This window comes from Trachypithecus francoisi, unplaced genomic scaffold (genome assembly GCF_009764315.1).
Source record: "Trachypithecus francoisi isolate TF-2019V2 unplaced genomic scaffold, Tfra_2.0 Lachesis_group0, whole genome shotgun sequence".
In the NCBI taxonomy this organism is placed as follows: Eukaryota; Metazoa; Chordata; class Mammalia; order Primates; family Cercopithecidae; genus Trachypithecus; species Trachypithecus francoisi.
The window spans coordinates 24,590,765-24,610,132 of record NW_022681453.1 but is presented as its reverse complement, the minus strand read 5'-3'; the positions used below and the strand labels follow the sequence as shown (position 1 = coordinate 24,610,132).

The following is a 19,368-nucleotide window of genomic DNA, read 5'->3' as shown; positions in this document are numbered from 1 at the left end:
GGGGAAAGGGATGAATGATAGGCAGGTGAAAATAAAAGATACTCCTGTATATTGCTATTAATGTACTTATCTCATTGAGACACTTACCTTCAAAATCTATTTATTGACTATTTGATACTAGGCACAAAACTAGGTGTTTTATAAACATCATCTTACTTATTTCTTACAATAGTAGATGGTATTATAAGATCTCTTATTGTTGTAAAGCTGAAGAAAAATAAAACACAGTAAAGACTTCCTAAGAGGAAGAACAGGAGGCCATAATGCACCCCATTAAGGCTATATGGGTGCTAAAATTGAAGGGATACTCACAATGCTGTAGCCCCAGCTACATAAAATCTTCACTAATATACTTCAGTAACCATGATGGGAACTTCTTCTCCTTTGCCATTTCTGTACAGATATGAAGTGGTTAATATGAATATTAAGGTCAACCAAAATGGGAAATAATTCTCACGAGGACAGCCTGAAAGATATGTGTGAAAGGGAAACGAGATAGGATTGTTGTTTTCTCTGGTAATATCATTGAGGATCTGGCTATGTGTTTAGGCATCCCATTGGTTGAGTTAGCTCTTTTTCTTCTAACTCCAGGATAGCTAGTAGGTTTGAATTCATGTGTCAATGCCAGTTGATTGGTGGTAAGCCATCTAGAGTGTTGTGTTGAGAAGAATTCTGAACCTGTGGAAAAGAGGACTGTGATAGATTAGTGATGTTTGTAATGAGTACAGGAGGCAAAAGTAACAACATGAATGCCGAATATTTGACAACCCAGGAAACAGCAGCTTCTCAGAGTCACTTTCAAGCCACATATGTATGGGGGTTATGCCCCAAAGGAGGGGTCTTTTTATAGCTAAGGTCTCCATGATGGGGAATTCTGTGGGAATTTTCTGGAGGTTCCAACTCTAACCTTAGCACAAACCAATATTGAGAGCTTCATTTTCCTAAGGAATAGACCTTATTTTTCACTTTGAGAATTTTTATCTTGCTTAGGGGCAGGGTGGGGGGGAATTTATAAAACTTTCACCTGTAGTAGTAAAGTTTTAGAGTTGCTTTTCTTTCTAAATGAACATTATGGGTGTGGCTCTTTCTATCTGTCTATTATTAATCACCTATCTACATAGATTCATTTATTATTATCTTTATTTATATATTTAAAAATATACAGTTAGAGTTCTAAAGAAATTTGTTTTTAATTATTCTTTTTTTCACTCTAGATCTTTGAGTGGAGTTATTTTCTGGTACGGACTGTGAAAAGAATGCGGTGAAAATTCTGGACAATCGTGGAAATATTAGCTCAAACCCCAACTTAGTATAGCATTTCTTCTCTTCAGTAACACCTCATAATACAAGAAAAATGTATGGAAGTGCAAGAACAATCACCAATCTGGAAGGTAGCCCTTCCAGATCCCCTCGTTTGCCAAGGTCTCCTCGTTTGGGCCACCGAAGAACAAGTAGTGGGGGAGGTGGAGGAACAGGCAAGACTCTGTCTATGGAGAATATCCAGTCCCTCAATGCAGCCTATGCTACGTCTGGACCCATGTATCTGAGTGATCATGAAGGGGTGGCTTCAACAACTTACCCAAAGGGCACTATGACTCTGGGAAGGGCTACGAATCGAGCTGTATATGGAGGCCGTGTCACAGCCATGGGGAGTAGTCCCAATATTGCTTCTGCTGGACTTTCCCACACAGATGTCCTTTCATACACAGATCAACATGGTGGGCTGACTGGCTCATCCCATCATCACCACCACCAGGTCCCCTCCATGTTGAGGCAGGTAAGAGACAGCACAATGTTAGATCTTCAGGCCCAGCTGAAAGAACTGCAGAGAGAGAATGACCTCCTCCGGAAAGAGCTCGACATCAAGGACAGCAAGTTGGGATCTTCCATGAACAGTATTAAGACTTTCTGGAGTCCTGAGCTTAAGAAGGAGAGAGTCTTGAGGAAAGAAGAAGCAGCGCGGATGTCTGTCCTCAAGGAGCAGATGAGGGTTTCCCATGAAGAAAATCAGGTAGGTCATGACTCATCTCAGTATTTTCCAGCCTTGGCTTCTCACTGAGTAGTTGATGCTTTGCAGATGGTACCACGACCTGTGCAGAAGAAAGTTTGGCATCATCATGGCTTAGTATGTGTTTGACTTGGACACTATGAGAGAGCATAGGAAATATACCATTACAGCTTGTGATTTCCTTATTTTCCAATAACTTTTTCACATGGTTGCAGATGGGGAGAGGGGTGGGGTGGGGAGAATCACTCCTCATTGCCTAACTTTTGTACTTGGCTAATTTTGTTTTCTTTTTCAGCAGTTGCAACAGCTGTTCAGATGTACCTCCTTCTGAATAGAAGAAGAAAATGTTAATTTCTGTAAGAACAAACACTTTAACGGCAACATTTAGAGGGCCACATTTGACTGGTGAATTGATTTTTATTTTTAAGCACCAGCACCATTATTTCCTTCTAGAATGAGTGAAGTTTGTTCTCTAAGTAGCAAATTGAACAATATGAAATGGAATTGGATCAAATGGGTTTGCTTTGTTAGAGATACACAATAAATTTTAACTTGGTGTTTTTGCCTTCATCCATTCAGCATTAATTAATTATCAACTACGTGCAAGTCACCTTCATACTCTTCTTTGATCCATCCTTCATGCCACAGGAAGAACAGGTTCATGGTGTCTGTCTGCAGTTATGCTATTTTCCTGCTTTAAAGCCCTCAGTGATTACTCATTGCCTCCAGAATAAAGTGTACCTTCTTGACTGAGCCCATAGCACTTCTACCAGAAGGCCTGGGCCAACATTTCCAGCCTTTTCTTGTGCCACCTCCCTCCACATCTGTGCTTTCTGCATCACTGCCTGGTAATTCCTGCACACACCCAAGGTTTTGCACTGCCATGCCCTTGCTCTTGCTGCTCCCTTCCACTGGTGGCCTTCTCAGCACCTGCTTTTCCTGCCACCTCTCTTTCAATCCCAGCCAGTCTTCATTTCCAAATCCTACCTATTCTGTCAGGCCTGTTTTTTATGCTGCTATTTTCTTTTCTTTTTTAATGCCTCCTCTATTTCCTAAAATGCTGCTATTTTTATAAGAGCTTTGGAATCAGACATACCTGGGTTTAAACTCCAGCTTCATATCTCTCTCTCTATCTCTCTCTTTTTTTGTTTTAGAGACAGGGTCTTGCTCTGTTGCTCAGGCTGGAGTGTAGTGATATTGATCATAGCTCACTGCAGCCTTGACCTCCTGGCTCAGATGATCCTCCACACCTCAGCTTTCTGAGTAGCCGGGACTACAGGCACATAGCACCACAGCCTGCCAATTGAAATTATTATTTTTTCTGTAGAGACAAGGTCTTGCTATTTTGCCAAGGCTGGTCTTGAACTCCGGGCTTCAAGGAGTAATTCCGAAGTTCTGGGATTGCACACCTGGCCCCAGTTTCATCTGCAGTTGGTGCTTATAGAAGTGCTAAGAGCTGGGGCATAGGGAATGTGATACCACATGGCTCAAAAATTCCCAGATATTATTTAACTTTCTGAAGGAAATTGAGATAACTCTAAGTTGACTGAACAAGTGATTTTGCAATTACTGGCTTTGATGTTGGTCTAATGAAGTGCTCTGCTTTTCTTGGAGTCATCTGCTGACCCTCCTAACTGTTTCCCTGGCAACTTCTTTGGAGTTTAAGCGCCTGTAGAAGCATTTGTGATCTATATGAAAATCTGCCTTTTGTCCTTCTTCTATGTGTAGAAAACAATCACCTTATCCTTTTGATTATCTAACAGAGCCAAAGCTAGTTTTCGGTTCATAGTTGGAACCGAAAGCTTTGTTCTTCACTCTAAAATGATGCTCTTCAGTATCATTTCTGCTTCTTTCTGATTTTGCTAGTTCATAAAGTTTTTATGAACCTGTTCTACAATGCACATTTCCCCCCACTTTTATACTGGTTTTCTCTTCATTTTAATTTTTTGGAAAATGGTTAAAGCAGTTTAGGAATGGTGCAAACAGGGACAAAAAGTTTGAAAGCTCTTCTCTAAACTGTTAGCTCCAAAGTGACTTATCTGGTGCTTCTTTCATTAAATTTATCTTTGAGCACAGACCCCAATTATACATGTATATTTATTTATAAATTACAGGATGCGTTATGCTGCCAATATATTATGTGTCTTCTATGACATCCACAAAGAGTTAAATGTAGATGAGATAGAGCAAAATAATACACTGAGATACATTTTAGTGACATATAAAACCTTTTTCACTTTTATTAAAAACATTTCGCACCACTTGCCCATTTCATAAGGGTTAGTTCATTTTAGAATAGGTGATATCCATAATTCCACTTAACTGTCTCATGTTGCCATAAGCCACGAGTGTGTGAATGCTTAAGGGCACTTCCATTACCCCTTCCTTGTTCTGGTCTGTACTGTGATCACAGGATACCTTGGTATTGTAGGTGAAATGTGACTGTGTGACATAAGACTTAGTGAAAGCTCCAGTATTAATCTGTATATTTAATACAAGTAAAATGCAATTTTCTCTTTTAGATTAAAAAATGTAAAATGAGGAAGAAGTATGGAGATTTTGAAAAGTCAGTTTACTTGCAATATGATGTCTTACAAAGTAAAAAATATAAAGATTGACAGAAAACAAGTTATTAAAAAAAAAACGGTCTCTTTTTGGAAGTATATTAGGATCCCTTTTAGAAGTATAGGAGTACCTGTTGGTCAGGATAGGGTAAGTTTTGCTGCAGTAACTAACAAACTTCAAATCTCAGTGAATTTACATGTTAGAGATTTATTTCTTATTTGCCTAAAGTATGAAGCAGGTCAGGTGACTCTGTGGGACAGGTCTTTTCCCTGCAGTGACTCAGGATCCAGGATTTCTACATCTTGATGCATGGTTTCAAAGGTTGCTACAGCAGGGGAAGAGAGTGACTGGAGATGGCACATTGGTCCTTTAATTCCTTGAACTGAAAGTGACATAATTGCAGGGAGTAGGAGGTGGAGTCCTCTCTTCTGTCCAGGAAAGGGAGGAGAGACACCTATATGGTGGATAACTACCAGTGGGGTTTTTATGTTTGTCCAAAAGTGGAGCTAGGTGAAATAAAGTTTGGGGAGCAATCTTCTGCTATTGCTGTTTTTTCTATTATACTGCTAGTGCTACCAGTAGACATTTGTTGAGGGCCTCCTGTGTGCTAGGCGTAATGCTTAGTGCTTTGTGTACATTATCTTATTTAGTGATTCCATCGGTCATCTGAAGTAGGTGCTAGAACTTTTCTTATTTTACAGATGAAGCATAAATGTAGAGAGAATAAGCAACTTGTCCGAGTTCACACAGTTGGTAAGCAGCATAGCTAGGGTTTAAGGCATTGGTCTATTTCATGCCAAAGTCTAAGACCTTAACTTTATGATCACTACCTCCTTAAAAGATCACTGAGCTGTGATTAGTGTTATAGGAAGATCCTACTTCATACATGCTAGATGAAAAAATGACTCGTTTTGATAAGATGATTAAGAATGTGATTATTATTATCATTATTGTTTTTATTTTGAGACAGGGTTTCACTCTATCACCTAGGCTGGAGTGCAGTGGTGCGATCGTGGCTCACTGCAGCCTTGACCTCCTGGGCTCAATCACTCCTCCCACCTCAGCCTCCCTAGTAGCTGGGACTACAGGTGTATGTCACCATGTCTGGCTAATTTTTGTACTTTTCTGTAGAGATGGAGTCTTCCTATATTGCTCAGGCTGGTCTTGAACTCCTGGGCTCAAGTGATCCTCCCACCTCAGCCTCCCAAAGTGCAGTGTTATCTTGGTACTGTCACTTGTGCTTTTGCCTCATGATGTGTTTTCTTAAAATGGAGAAGAGTGGGGCAAGGGATTATGGGCATCTAACTCTTTGGAATGGCATGATTACAGGTCTGAACCACTGCACCTGGCTGGAATTTGTATTCTTAACTAGGAATGTATTTCTTTTTCCTAGAGATGGTTTTTGTGCTATTTAGGGTTTTCACCATTTACCATAACTTAATTTCGTTTTAGAGGAAAAATCATGGAAACTTTTTCTGTATGGAAGAAAGAAATACAAAAGAGATAAGGGACATTTGATTATGGTTTCTTATCCACAATAACCAGAGATTGCATCTACCAAGGTAATTCTTTCAGCGGTATTTAGATATTTAGAATTTCACTAACCTAAGTTCTAATGATCTAAAATAATTTGAACTGTTCTGTGTGAAGAGAAATTGGAAGCAAGTCCATTATAGGGTAGAGGTAAGGAGATTGAAGTGCTCTTGTATAGGAAGTTCATAGTTTCATAAATATAATGCTAACTAGCACAGCCCTTTCCTTCTTATGTGCAGTATAGTCGCGGGCTCCTGCACATCAGTTTCTCTGCAGTAGATTTTGAAGTCCTCATGGTTCTGTCTAAGGGAGCTGAGCCCAATTCCAGATCTAAGGGAGGATGCTGAACTCCTGTGTTACAGGGAGTGCAGGACTGTTTGGAACCTTGGGGCTAATGAGTAGGTGGCCGTGACCAAATTTCTTATTTGCAAAGGGTTGATACTCAGGTTCTTGGATGGATATGCCATCCCTTCCTCCATTCCCACTTCTCCTCCACCTGGTTCCCTCCAAGGCCTTAGCCACGTATCTCTACATGAATATAAATACATTTGCTTTACTGCTAAGAGTTGCAGCACTGAAATTTAGAATTATGTGCTTGTTTGTATAAACCAGAGTGCACGGATGCAGTGTTATCTTGGTGCTGTCACTTGTGCTTTTGCTTCATGATATGTTTTCTTCAATTGGAGGAGAGTGGGGCAAGGGATTATGGACAGCTAATTCTTTGGAATGGCATGAACCCATAGCCCATGCTCTCAACGTCACACCTGTAGAACAATTGCGGGAGAGATGAGGAGAAAGTATTGAGAATGGATGTTCTGCCACGTGAGGTAGCCCCTTATTATTTTTAGTGGCCTGTGGTGTGGATAGGTGTTATGAGGGGCAGGGCTGATGAGAGGGTGGATACAACTGTAGGGAAGTAAACTGAACCTACTTTCTCTATAAGAATATAGGTTTGTCTTTTCTTTATATCTTTATTCTATTGTGTGATGGAGATCAAAGAAAGGAAACATAGGAGTGAATACTTTTTTTTTAAGGTTCATGAAAACTTCTATGTTGTAGCTTGGTACATAAGAGTTATTGACTTTTCATATTCCCAGGTATTTTGTGCAATTGTTAACGTTGTATTTCTAATGGATTTCTTCCAAATTAGGTATACATACAGCAATTTTTAGACATTTTCCTAGGTTGTGCATGGCTAGCCAAGGCTCTGCATGAATATAAATAGCATCACACACTAGGAGATTGTACTAGATCTAATATTTACCCATCTTGTGTGTGCAGAAGTGGGACAAGGTCATTGGGAAACGTAACCCAAGAAGTGTAAGTAAACCTGTCTGGGGAATGTTACAGCTTTTAAGCAATGGTTATATGATCATTTCTATTTTTGGCTTAACACAATAGGAAAGAATCTACTCTAAATCAATATTAATATGAGTTTTTGATGAGTTTTTGATCCAGTTTCAGCATAGGATTTATTGATTCTTATTTTGAACATGAAACTTGCAAAGATCGAGACGGATCACATTTCTGTGTTTCCTTTATCAGTACTGCTTTTCTTTTATTTGTATAACTGCAGGGCCTTTTGTTTTCTTTTCTTTCTTTCTTTTTTTTGAGACTGAGTCTCGCTCTGCCACCCAGGCTGGAGTGCAGTGGTGTAATCTTGGTTCACTGCAACCTCCACCTCCTGGGTTCAGGGAATTCTCCTGCCTCGGCCTCCCGAGTAGCTGGGACTACAGGTGTGTGCCAGCACGTATGGCTGATTTTTGTATTTTTAGTAGAGATGGGGTTTCACCATGTTGGTCAGGCTGGTCACGAACTCCTGACCTCAGGTGATCCGCCCGCCATGGCCTCCAAAAGTACTGGGATTACAGGTGTGAGCCACCGTGCCCAGCCTGCAGGGCCATTTCAACAGGGGTCGTTCAACTATGTTCTATTAAAATACTAATTTCACTGTGAGTATCCAGATATGATGAGTTGTGCCAATTGGAAGTGAGTGATAGAATTTCATCAGGTTTGTGGGTGGAACTCAGATGTACTCACTCCTCAGACTTGCCTTACCTCAGACTTACCTTCTTCCAGGCTCCTTTCTTTCTACCACTATAAGTCTAAGAAACCACGGATCCTTCAAAGCCAGTATTTCCAAAATGTGTGCAAGGAGATAACACTTTTCTTTTTTTTCTTTTTTTTTTTTTGAGACGGAGTCTCGCTCTGTCGCCCAGGCTGGAGTGCAGTGGCCGGATCTCAGCTCACTGCAAGCTCCATCTCCCAGGTTGACGCCATTCTCCTGCCTCAGCCTCCCAAGTAGCTGGGACTACAGGTGCCTGCCACCTCGCCTGGCAGTTTTTTGTATTTTTTAGTAGAGACGGGGTTTCACCGTGTTAGCCAGGATGGTCTCGATCTCCTGACCTCGTGATCCGCCTGTCTCGGCCTCCCAAAGTGCTGGGATTACAGGCTTGAGCCACCACGCCCGGCAGATAACACTTTTCAAAAGGGATTTTCTGGTCAGTCCAGCGTAACACCCAACATATTGGTTATGCTTATCCTGGAAATTCATAATGCATGTGTTTTGTGGGGGTTGAATTATATATCCCCCACAAAAAGATATGTGAACAGCAGACATTTACCGTCTCGGAGTTCTGGAGGGAAGAAATCCAAGATCAAGGTGTCCGCAGGTTGCTTCCTTCTGAGGGCTGTGAGGGAAGGGTCTGTTCCAGGCCTCTCTCCTTGGCTAGTGCTTGATCACCTTCTCTCTGTGTGTCCTCACGTCATCTGCCCTCTGTGAGTGGCTGTGTCGGCATCCAAATTTCTCCATTTCATAAGGACACCAATCATATTGGATTTGAGTCTACCCTAATGACTTCATTTATGATCTCTGTAAAGACCCTGTCTCCAAAGAAGGTTACATTCTGAGGTACTGGTATTTTTTCGGGGGGAGGGATACACAGTTTGACCCATAACACATGCAGACTAATGTAACATATTACCATATGAAATGCTCTCTTTCAGTTAAAAATGTTTACTAGGCTGGGTGCAGTGGCTCACGCCTGTAATCCCAATACTTTGGGAGGCCAAGGCAGGAGGATTGCTTGAGTCCAGGAGTTTGAGACCAGCCGGGGCTATAGCAAGACCCTGCCTCTACAAAGCAAACAAACAAAAAAAACCCCGAAAAACAAGATATGTATTAAAGTTGGTTAATTCACCAATTTTCTAATCTTACTCCACTGTGAAACTTTTTTTTTTTTTTTCTGAGGCAGGATCTCACTGTGTGACCCAGGCTGGAGTGCAGTGGCATGATCACAGCTCACTGCTACCTTTACCTCCCTAGGGTTAAGTGATCCTCCTTCCTCAGCCCCCGAGTAGCTGGGACCACAGGTGCACACCACCACATCCAGCTAATTTTTTTTTTTTTTTGTAGAGATGAGGTTTTGCCATGTTTCCTAAGCTGGTCTTGAACTCCTGGCCGGGCGCGGTGGCTCAAGCCTGTAATCCCAGCACTTTGGGAGGCCGAGACGGGCGGATCACGAGGTCAGGAGATCGAGACCATCCTGGCTAACATGGTGAAACCCCGCCTCTACTAAAAAAAATACAAAAACTAGCCGGGCGAGGTGGCGGCGCCTGTAGTCCCAGCTACTCGGGAGGCTGAGGCAGGAGAATGGCGTAAACCTGGGAGATGGAGCTTGCAGTGAGCTGAGATCCGGCCACTGCACTCCAGTCCAGGCGACAGAGCGAGACTCCGCCTCAAAAAAAAAAAAAAAAAAAAAAAAAAAAGAACTCCTGGGCTCAAGCAATCCACCTGCCTCAGCCTCCCAAAGTGCTAGTATTACAGGGGTGAGCCACTGTGCTCTGCCAAAACTTAAACTAAGCACCTATGTATTAGGCAGCTAGTGCTGCAATAATGCTGTGTAACAAGCCATCTCAAAACCTATGGCTTAAAACACAAGCATTTATCTGTCTCCCTCACATATCTGCAGGTTGGCTATAACTTAGTTGGACTAAACTGAAAGTTAGGTTTAGGTATGTTCCACATCTCTACATTCTCCTTGGAACAGCAGCTATTCAGGGCTTCATCTTCTCATGGTGGATCACAAATGCCAAATGTACAACTAAACCCCACAAACATGTTTAAAGCCTTGGCTTTCATCATTTTCACCAACGTTCTGTTGGCTAAAGCATGCGATGTAACCAAGCCCAAAGTCAGTCATGTGGAGGAAATTTACTCTCTGCCAAGGCAGAGGGGAAGTGGAGTGAATATACATACATATATTTAACAACAGTCCCATCTGTTACAAATTATAAATATTCCTAGAAATAAGGGTATAAGGCCACACTTTGGGAAAGGCTGCTCTGCTTCAGGAGCATCTCTGGAAGTGAGACCTTAAAGGAGACCTGTGAAGGTGGATGAGCACTTTCTATGTGGTTCCTTCCATGTCTGGCCCTTCCAAAGTATCCTGATGGTGCTAGACATTCAGATGCAGTCACTCCTCACACCTGTCTTTTCCCTTACCTTCTCTCAGGCTCCCTTCTTTCCACTAGTATAAGTCTGAGAAATCCTGACTCAGCTTCAGGCTCCTCCTCCTCTTCCTCAAGTATCTGGCCAATGAAACCCAAGTGGAAATCTGGGGGATTCTAGGAAATCTTTTTCCTTCCTGATAAAGGAACAAATATCACCAGCAATTCTCCCCAACTTCTTTCTGTCTTGAGGGTTGATGTGATAGATGGAGCTGTGTCAGCCACATTATAAGCATGAAAGAAAGGCCAAAGAAAGAAAAGAATAGACAAGTCCAGAGACGTGTGAGCTGCCATTTCTGAGCGACTGCACCAACAGCAGCAGTGACCTGCCTCTAGATGTCTAGTCATGTGAGAAATGAAACCCAGAGTTGTTTAAGTCACTGTTGTTTGAGCATTCTATTACTTGCAGTTCACCAATTGATAAAACATCAGAAACCATTAATTGATAACTGTTATTCATAGTAATTGCCAGTCCCGATAACCTCCCCCCACCCCAACAAGCCATGGCATGTTTCAGGGAGGTTCAATGAAATCTTAAAGGACCTTACACATTCAAATGAAGAAACCTCCTTACTAATTAATTTGGGCAAGACTTCAAAGTAGTGACACAAACGCTGCTCAAAGCCTGCATAAGCCAAAAACAAAAACAAAAACAAAAACATGTGGGGGGGGTGAATTGATTAGTTCTTGTAACAAAATTACAGAAAGGATCAGGTGTGGAGTTTGGGGTTACTGGATCCAGGGCCTTAAACTGTAGCAGGACTTTGTCTCTCACCATCGCTTCATCTCTGGTTCTCAATATCTGCCTCTGTCTGTGTGTGAGCCTCATTTTTTCCTTTGTGTGGTGGGCAGTCTTGGCTGCCAGTACCCTAGGGTCACAACTGAACGGTCAAGAGAGCCTTATGTCTTCCCTTCCCACTTGGAAAGTTCATGGAGGGACTCTGATCCCGCCTTGTTCATATCCTCCCTCCAGGACTTGGTGAGTGTGTATGTGTGAGTGTGTGGTTGGGGGATGGTGGGGACGGGTATGTGAGAAGAGGTTACTGCGATTAGTGACCCTATTAGAACTGCAGGTGTTGAGAGAGGAGCAGTTCTCTAAAGGAACTGGGATGAAGAGGGACCAGATGCTCCAAGACAAAAACATGTCAACTGCCTTGACTTGAGCTGTCCTTAGTCACCTCTGCTCTCCACATGTTTTAAGGGCTTATCAGTCGTAGTGGGGTCTGAGAACTTAAGAAGTCAATCGTATGTTGCATCTGTGTGTAAGGTGTTTCATTTTAATTCCGAGTTGAAGTGTGAGTGCTTGTGTGTTTTCCCCAATGTTACATAGGCACACGGATTTAGAACTGGATAATATAGTTTAGCACCACAACATACCTTGGAATGCTGAATCTCAGAAGGACAAAAAAAATGACTCCGTCTTCTCATCTTGAAACAGTCTTCCTTAGCTCTTCAGAGAACTGTAGCTTTTCTCTACTTTTCCAGAGAGCTGGAAAAATTTTGGTCCAGACTTAGATGATGACCTACTTAGATGGAAACTACAATTTTAAATGCCTTTCATAGATGAGTGAAAACTTCTTTTGGTTTTGAAGATAGATGAGATGGCACAGAGCCAACAGTTGGTTTCTTTGTTTGCTAGAAGGTAGGAGAATGATTTGAAGTGAACTATACATCTTTGTCACAGATGTCAGCTGGTTTTGGCCTCAGTAATCTCTTGCAGTCGGCCCTAGAATCAGCCATGTGTACCACATTAGTGGCCTTACAGATTTTTATTCCCAGGTTTTCTTCTGAAAGACTTGGCTAATGGTAGGAAAATAAACATTCTTGTGTGCTGGACCTTGGGAGACCTAAATGATTTCCATCTTCCATTTTTCTCTCTGGATTACTTTATTTGGGTGATGGGATTATAGCAGCACATAAGCTACCAAAAAAAAAAAAAATCAAAACATTTCAGGGCGTTTCAATGAATAGGTTATTTTAGTCTCACCTGTGCCAAGGGCACTTGTTGAAACCAAGCTCCAAGAGGGAAAGACAGGAGGAGTGGTCACCCCCAGAACATTCACCCCCAAAATATTCACTGTTGTTGCCTATTGACAGCATCCTTAGAGAATTTTAAGAGGCAAGTCTATGTTAACAGCAGAAAAGTAACAGAGTGATTTTATGGGCCAAAGCAGATGGGGTGGGTTCTGAATGTGGCCTCTTCTGGCCAGAACACAATTTCAGTTTCTATAATTAGTTGCAGGTGGAGCTCTTGTGTTGTTGTTTCAGAGTCCACTGACATCTGTGTGCAAATTCCCACCACCCCCAGTTGGCATTTGGACTCAATAAGTGGTTTGGCTTCACAGGAATATAGAAAATTGTAAATCTGTTTCACAGACACACACAGATAAAGCTGCTGTAAAGGTCAGGTTCTGAAAGCTGTGGAAAGCATTTCAAAAGTTTGGGAAGTAGGTTTTTAGGTAGAGCGTGGGCATGCAGCCAAGAGCTGGGGCAGTCTGACAACTGAATTCTGGCACGTGCAATTTCTTCTGTTTCTCTGTGAAGCCAGCACTTGATTGTGTCTTGTAAGTGATGTGCAGCCATTTTGTTTTTCAGTAGGAAAGATCTGGTGAGAAGTAAAGATCGAGGCAGCTACTTTTCATCTTACAAGCCCATGGCTGGGCGTGAGCTGTCTGGTTTGGCTCCATACATTGATCAAGTTAACTTGGTAGTTCTCAACTGTGGGCGTTTTTTTCTCCAGGGGACATTTGGCAGTCTCTGAAGACATTTTTGACTGTTACAACTTGGAGGATGGTAGCTACTGGCATTTAGTGAGTAGAGGCCAGTGATGCTGCTAAACATGCTACAGTGCACAGGACAGCCCCTGATGTTGTCTGGCTCAGAATGCCAGTGGATACAAAGTTGAGAAACTGAGTTAACTAGACGATTACTATAACTTCATTTTGCATATCATGCTTTGCCTTCACTGAATGCTTTACCTTCACTTTGTGAACTGATGATCAAAATGCATGTATTTTTGTAAAAATGATGGTATAAAAACTAAAACATGATTCATCATTGTGTGGGAAAGAATGAATTGTCATTGATGTCTTTTTAAAATGTATTCTTCCAATTATGGATTAGTAATCATGAATCTTCAAATTTCTTGAATTCTTTTAGAAGTAGACATTTGGTAAATAGGTGTCAATCTTGTTAGGAAATGGACAACTCATAAAGGAAATAAACCTATTTTATAAAACTATAATTTCTTTACACTTTCACTGACTTTATGGTGGCTTTTGTCCATGTCTGACAAAAGGGGAGGGGAAGTAAGCATTTTTGAGCACCTTCTATGTGCCAAGAATTTGCTAGTTTCTTTCCATGTGTGAGCTCAACAGCCCTGCAAGACACATGGCATCTCTATTTTATGGAAGTGAAACAGGTCACAGAGAGATTGAGTGACTTGCCTGAGGCCTCACCGATAGAGCTGGGATTGGATCTCTGGTATGCTTAGCTCTAAAATTGTTTTCTTTCCACTGTCATGAAGGGAAAAACAACAAACTTGCTTGAAAACCAAGGAATTCAGTACTGAAATGGAAGTGCTAAGATAGAGTAGAAGAAGCAGTGTGTTGCCTGACAGCATCTTAAGCATGCTGTCAAAGAAGTATACAGAAAGGACAGAGAGCAAGAACAAAGAAGGAAGCAAGGAACAGGCGAGGAGGGAGGGCCAGCGGGAGGTAGCAAACACATTCTTGTCAAGTAAATGAGCAGAGGAGAATGCCAAAGGAGCACTCCTGTCTTGGAAAGCCATCCAGAAGGATGGGAGGAAGCAATTCCAGGACTGGCTGGAAAATTAATACCACAGGTGGCAGAGGAATGAGGGAGATTCTCTCTCAGGATGCTCATTAAAGGCCTGGCAGATCCTTTCAGGTGGTTGTGACTTTGACAAATTCCCTGACTCTACAAGAGCAGAGCTTCAGGGACAGGGCAGCTCTTTACTTTGGGTTACTGGACTTCAGTGAGGATGGTCTCATTAATAGAACTCCTCCTGTCCTTACCTCTACCTTCAGGAATTTCAGAGTACCTCGCTGGCCTCCTAGCCCAGGGGGCCTTCAATAGGCACCTCTCAGCTTCCTCCTCAGTTGGTTTCTGACCTCACTAGGGTGATACACTATGCAGGCTTTGTCTTTTGTTCCACATCTTGTGTCTCAAAATCAGATCTTCCTCTCTTGGGTCCCATCCTTTCTGATTTCTGCCTCTGCCAGCAACTTTCCCCTGTGAAATCTCTTTTTTGTTCTTTTTGAGAATCCAGACCATTTATTTACTAATTTATTCACTTTCCCTCATTTAAGGGAGAATATGGTTGCAAGTAGCAGAAACCCATTCAAGTTTAAGGAAAAAATAAGTAGGGAGGAGGGATTTGCTGGGAGCATATAAGGATACCTACTAGACATTAAGGGTAAGTAGGGCAGCCAGGTGTCACATGGAGTGGGAATCTGGGGTCAGTTGGAAGATGATGAGGAATATGAACAAAGCCAGTCTCCATCTCTGTCTCTGCTCTGTCTCTCCTATATGTACATACACATCTCTGTCACTCTTGTTTTCTCTCTTAATATCTATTTTTATATATCTCTTGTGAAAAAGTGGCACTCAAGGAAAGCATGTGTATTTTCTTCATTCAAGTGCTCACCAGGGACAGCCTAGAGTTGTGCTGTTGCAACTTCAAATTCAGAGAACCAATAATACAATTGACCTAGCTTGGGTCTAGTCTCTTCTAGGTCCAGTCAGCTGTGGCCAAGGGAGTGAGTCACACATCCATGCCCCCTCAGCAGAGTTATGAAAAAGGTCTCTCTGAGAAAGGGGCATGATGAGTAGATTCTGTAGCAAGGGAGTGTGTGGGTAAGATGGTGAGGAGGAAAGGACAGCCATTGCTGGGAAATATGCTTGTGCAACATGTAGTTAGAAGCTTGCCTTAGTTCTAGTATTAGGAGGACCAAGACCAATCCAGAAAGACTTTTATAGTCTGAATAGTTAGCTTCTGTTAACCTCTGTCTATAACTAGTTAACCTCTGTCTATAACTAGCCATTTCAATAACAACTTCAGTAGCCTCCTGGAATCTCTAACCTCCACACTCACTTCTTCACTCCTTACCTCTCTTGTGCCCCCTAGAGAAATTCTGTAAGTTATATTGACCAATACCAGGATCAATTAATGTTATTTTACCATAGTGGATCCACCTGGCGCTTTTATATGCTATCAGAGTGCATCTTTGATGGAATTAAAACAAATTCTCCCCTTTCTATAAATTCCTGTAGTTTCACTGGAGACTTTGGTCTCCAAAGTGGATGGGAAAATAGTACTAATTAGGATCTGTACACTTTTAGAAGTATGTAATAATTTGGTGGTTTCCATTTTAAAGTATAATTGGGCCAGGCATGGTGGCTTATGCCTGTAATCCTAGCACTTTGTGAGACAGAGGCGGGAGGATCACTTGAGCCCAGAAATTTGAGACCAGCCTGGGCAACATGGCAAGATCCTGTCTCTATTAAAAAATTAGCCAGGTGTGGTGGTGTGTGCCTGTGGTCCCAGCTACTTGTGAGGCTGAGGTGGGAGGATCACTTGAACCTAGGAGATCATGCCTGCAGTGAGCTGTGTTCATGCTACTGCACTCCAGCCTGAGTGACAGAGTAATACTCTGTCTCCAAAAAAAAAAAAAAAAAAAAGTATAACCATTTAAGTTCTAAAAATGAGGGGCTCGTGAGTACATATTATCTGAGAAGGAATGGAAAGAAATTAAAATTCACTGATTCATCCCTTGGAAAAGCTTTCTAAAATATCTAAAATATCTATGTGAAATAATATAAAAGTTTCACAAAGAATCCTAAGACCAATAGAAATCAGTAAATCTATAAGATGAAGAATTGGACAGTGCACATCATGGCCAGATTTAGAACTTGCTTAAATTTAGAAATGTGCCAAATAATAAATAAAACTGCCTTCTCAAAAATTTTTAACTTATCTTCGGGATTTTTACCTTTGGGAAGCCATGTACTCTTTGAGAGCTGATGAAACCGTCATAATTTTCCCTAGAAAGATGTGCATAACCTGAATTGTGCACAACATTTCACTTCCTCATCCCTACTGCAAACTTGAAGGGCATCTCAGGATATTTAGATCAAGATCCTCTGTCTAGATATTACCACTTCATAAAATGTTGCACATGTATTGGGAGTAAGTAGTTCCCAGTGATTAGTGAAACAAATGAGCTTTTGATAGTATGAGACATGTCTTCAGTTCACTGCTATTCAGTTTGTGCTGAGAAATAGGGGACATGTGCCAGGATTTTGGTGATAAAGGGTATGAACTTGGTAAGGTAGAAACTTGCTGATGGACTGTACTGCATTCAGTAAATGTATTCAGATACAATATACTGGAGATGGTGGATTTTAGTCTACCTTCAGGAATAAGTTACCTTGAAAGAGTTTGCATAGCATTAGGTGTCATAGTAAAGCACATCTTTAAATATTTTCATTAAGGACTTTTTGTTCATTACGCTTGTCTGTGGGTATGAAAGTTCCAAGTTTACCTCTGACAATTCTATTTCACTTATTTGTAATTGCAACCAAAATTTCATACTGCAAATGCAATTATGCTGTAGGCATTTGTGATAGAGCAAGGAATGAATGATTTTGGTGAATTATCAAGTGAGGGTTAATTGGGTACCTACCACATTCCCAGTTATATGCCAAGGAGTGAAGAAGCCACTAAAGAAGTATAAAGTGCCCTTTCTGTCCCCTTACCATCTTGTGAAAATCATTAGAGGTCCATTTCCTTTTTCTATGTAGACTGTGAATAAGGAATGCAGTACTGATATACCTTTTTGGTTATGGGTAGTTGACTCTATCTTGGAGCTTGACGTGAGCATGAAGTTTGGTCTAGGGAAGAAAGCTTCTTGCCTAGTTTATTTACCTTTCTGGAAGAGCCATTGATGTGACCTATCTCTGTCTTCTGTAGACTCTAGCCAGAGTCTAGGAGAGTGGGCACCGTATTCTCCTAACATCCAGCCAGTGTAGGGCTTCTGGAAGTGTTTGGGGTGGGGGAGTTGGGGAAGGCCTGAGCCCCTGCCTTTCTCAGGCAAGCATGTAAAGTCTGTGAATCACTTCACTTTCCCATTTAGTATACCCAACTAACTACAATATGTTCCCCTGATCAGTAAGAATAATAAACAATCAGTATGGTTTGTAAAGTACTTCCCTAAATGAAATAATGCTGAAGGCCTCATATATGGTATCTCATTTAATCCACATAATGACCCTATGAAATAGGTACTGTTATTATTATATGTATTTTTTTTTTTATGTGAGCAAAGCAAGGCTCAGAGGAGAGGTCACTTGTCAAAAAGTTACAGTTAGCAAGTGGCAAAGCTAGGGTTGAACCCAGGCAGACTAACTCCAAAGTCAGTCTCCAGTGTCAGGGTTGACTGTAGTATGGAGCATCTAGCTCTGTGTACACAGGGGATCTTAGGACAGGCAATGACTCTGAATTAAACAACTTTGAAGCCCATGTAAAAGAAAGTCATCCCCTTTCCAAATTCTTTTTTTTTTTTTCCGAGACAGGATCTCGCTCCATCACCGAGGCTAGGGTGCAGTGGCAATCATAGCTTACTGCATCCTTGATCTTCGGGGCTCAAGAATCCTCCTTCCTCAGCCTCCTGAGTAGCCAAGACTATAGGTGTGTACTAACACTCTCACCTAATTTTTTTATTAAATTTTTATTTTTTTTTTGTACAGACAGGGTCTAGCTATGTTGGCCAGGCTGGTCTTGAACTCCTGGCCTCAAATGATCCTCCCACCTTGGCCTCCCAAAGGACTGGGATTACAGGCATGAGTCACTGTACCTGGCCCCTTTCGAAATCTTATTCAGTACCTCTGATGAACCTAAATGAGAGAGTCTCAACTTGGTGCCAATCTTGAACCCTACTTAACACTTATCAGATGTTTCCTACCCTCACTGTAGTGACATTACTACATGATGCTTACCTTGTAATCCTAGTAGCCCTAGTTTTTACCTTTGCATCTGATATGCTGCCTATTCAAAGAGTTTCTGTGAGCAGAACTGGCAACATGGTGTTAGTGGAGCCTGCCTCTGGGTTCCTGCTTTGTTTTCTTTGATGGTGGTTGAGAGCACCAGCTTTGGAGATGGATTACTAAGGTTCCTTTCTAGCTGTGAGACTGGTTAACTTTATCTCTCTCACTTTCCTTACCTGTGAAATAGATGTGGTAGTAGTTTAAGTTATCCTATTGTTCTTTCCCCTTTATAGAGTCAGTGGAATTAGAATACCCTACTCTTGAAACCAAGTTCAGATGAGCTGCTTAGGAATCGCTAGGAGAGTTTTCTTGACCTAGGTATTGACTCCCATAGTTGGATCCAAGCCAGTTTGTGTTAATTTTCATATGGCTGCCCTGGACAATTCTGGGCCACAGCCAGACCTTTCTTGTGCAAAAAATAAAAATAAAAAAAATAGGAAAGACTCACTTGACATTTTTCTGGTAGGCTACATTGAAATATGTCCCACAGCATGAGATGGCAAATATAAATTCAGTGTCATTATAGGGAGTAATAGAAAAAAAGATGAGGGTGATTTCCCAGTAAACACTATTATCTGAATCCTCAGAAAAAGCAGACGCTTATGTTGCTCAAAGAAAGATCACATGGTTTCCAGATCTACCTAACTATACATATTAATCCAACCAGCTAGAAACATGAGGACTCA

The 19,368-nt window shown here is 41.6% G+C and overlaps 1 protein-coding gene across 1 annotated transcript in view; it reads left to right on the top strand.

The window, feature by feature from the left end:
• Positions 1–19,368, top strand: part of ERC2 (ELKS/RAB6-interacting/CAST family member 2) — a 1,005,625-nt gene that overhangs the window by 31,914 nt on the left and 954,343 nt on the right. The window contains exon 2 of the mRNA XM_033210156.1: positions 1,215–2,011. Within this exon, the coding sequence (XP_033066047.1) occupies positions 1,355–2,011 (657 nt within the window). The 5' untranslated portion in view covers positions 1,215–1,354. The remainder of the gene's footprint in view (positions 1–1,214; positions 2,012–19,368) is intronic.